At 38.8% G+C, this 1,818-nt stretch overlaps 1 protein-coding gene across 1 annotated transcript in view; it reads left to right on the top strand.

The window, feature by feature from the left end:
• Positions 1-1,534: 1,534 nt before the first annotated feature.
• LOC138007969 (uncharacterized) overlaps positions 1,535-1,818 on the top strand; it is a 2,169-nt gene continuing 1,885 nt past the window's right edge. The window contains exon 1 of the mRNA XM_068855121.1: positions 1,535-1,818. This exon is cut by the window's right edge and continues 1,058 nt beyond it. Within this exon, the coding sequence (XP_068711222.1) occupies positions 1,535-1,818 (284 nt within the window).

Below are 1,818 nucleotides of genomic sequence, written 5' to 3'. Positions count from 1 at the left end.
GCATTTTTTTTTTTAAATCGCGTATTTTTTAACTCGCACCTCTTATTTCCCCAACAAGCTTCCGTATTTGCAGGCTTTCATATGTAATCGTGACTAACTAAAAATGAAATCGGACTCACCCCAGACACAATGCAGTAACGAGATGAAAAATGCAACTTTACACCAACGAATGTCGCGATAAAGCTCCATCGTAAGTTTAAACACCACGGAAAGACAAACTAACTTCTTTTAGCGGCCAGCTGCTCGTGTTGAACTTAAGTATTTCAATAATTGCTGTCAATTTAATGTTTCGGAACACTTTATTTGGAACTAAAAGGTAAGATGATTCATGGTTAAGATGTAAAAATGTTTAATAGTTCCTGAGGGCAGTTTAATGCAAAGGACAGAAGAAAGAATTAGAATATCTAAGGACCGGTTCAAACGTCGAACTTTTCATGTACCGAATCTAATGCAAATGAAAAAAATCTATTGTTTTCGCTCATTTGCATTAGATTTGATACATGAAAAGTTCGACGTTTGAAACGGGCCTAATTCACCGTTGTGAATAGCCAGTTTCTTTACCAACCCTTGAAATTTAGTATTTGTAGTAATTTAGTGTATTTAAAACAAGAAGGGAAAACAAACTAATCTATCTATGGAATAATCATGTTTGTCTGCAATGTCCCGTGCGTGGATAATTAACAATTATTCGCCGAAGGCGAAGTGATTATCGGTAAATATTCACCGAGACGAAGTCGAGGTGAATATTCACCGATAATCACTGAGCCTGAGGCGAATAATTGTTTTAGTATAACTACACAGGTGATTATTTCAAAAAAGAGAGAAAAAAAACATTTCAACGCGAAAATCATCTTCACTTACAGTGGCAAAACGACTACTGGCAGCCATTTTGTCCGTCGAGGTGATTATCGGCTGATAATCCGAGATAGCGAGCCAATGAGAGCGCGCGATTTTGTATAATCACCTATGCATTTATACTAACGACAATTATGAAGACCAAATATAAAGCCAAATTCTCCCAAAGACTGTTGGAGATGGAGAAAAAAACACTGAAAATGTATTCACACGGCAGCCAGATCAGGTTAAATTAACATGTATGGGATGAAATCAAGTTTCCTTTACCTGATGCCGGTAAATGCAAAACTGAGAACTTGCTAGGTTTTGTAATTTCTTGCAGTCTCCGCTAGAAGGCAAATTGTCGTTCAAGACAATGGCGTTTAAAGCATTCTACCAAGCAAAAGAGCCCGCTGAAAAAGTACTGTGCAGTTCAGAACCTTACAGAAACTCTTGTTAAGAGAGCCAATATTGTGAAGGATTTGCTGTAGATCAGGCCTCGGTTGTTCAAAAGGTAGAAAACGTTTAATTTATCCATCCGATAAATCATTATCCAGCGGATAAACACAAGCAAAACCAATAGCCCAGTTTCGAATTGTTTGGTCGTGAAAGCCTGGTAACTATTTTAGAGGATCAAGACGAGGCTCAGGGGAACAAAGACTCTACAAAGGCGCTACTTTTGAAAGCAAAACAGTTGAAAATGAGGTATTGTGCCATTTCCGTGAGCAAAAACAATTCCAAAAAGCGACCGGACCTCAACTTTTTCGATTTTCCGAGCGATAAAAAGCTTCGAAAGAAATGGAGCACCTTTTGCCGGCGAGCTGACAAGGAGTTTCAGACTACGGCGAACTTACACATATGTTCTCAGCATTTCAACACTAAAGACATCGTCAAGACCTTGTGTGGGATAAAAAAGGTAGTAAACGGGGCGCTTCCAACGATGTTCAACCCACAAGAAGTTCCAAGTGGCACAAGTGAACGAGA

This window comes from Montipora foliosa, chromosome 1, assembly GCF_036669935.1.
Source record: "Montipora foliosa isolate CH-2021 chromosome 1, ASM3666993v2, whole genome shotgun sequence".
Lineage (NCBI taxonomy): Eukaryota > Metazoa > Cnidaria > Anthozoa > Scleractinia > Acroporidae > Montipora > Montipora foliosa.
Note: the sequence above shows the minus strand (reverse complement) of the source record. Positions and strands in the feature narration are given on the sequence as shown.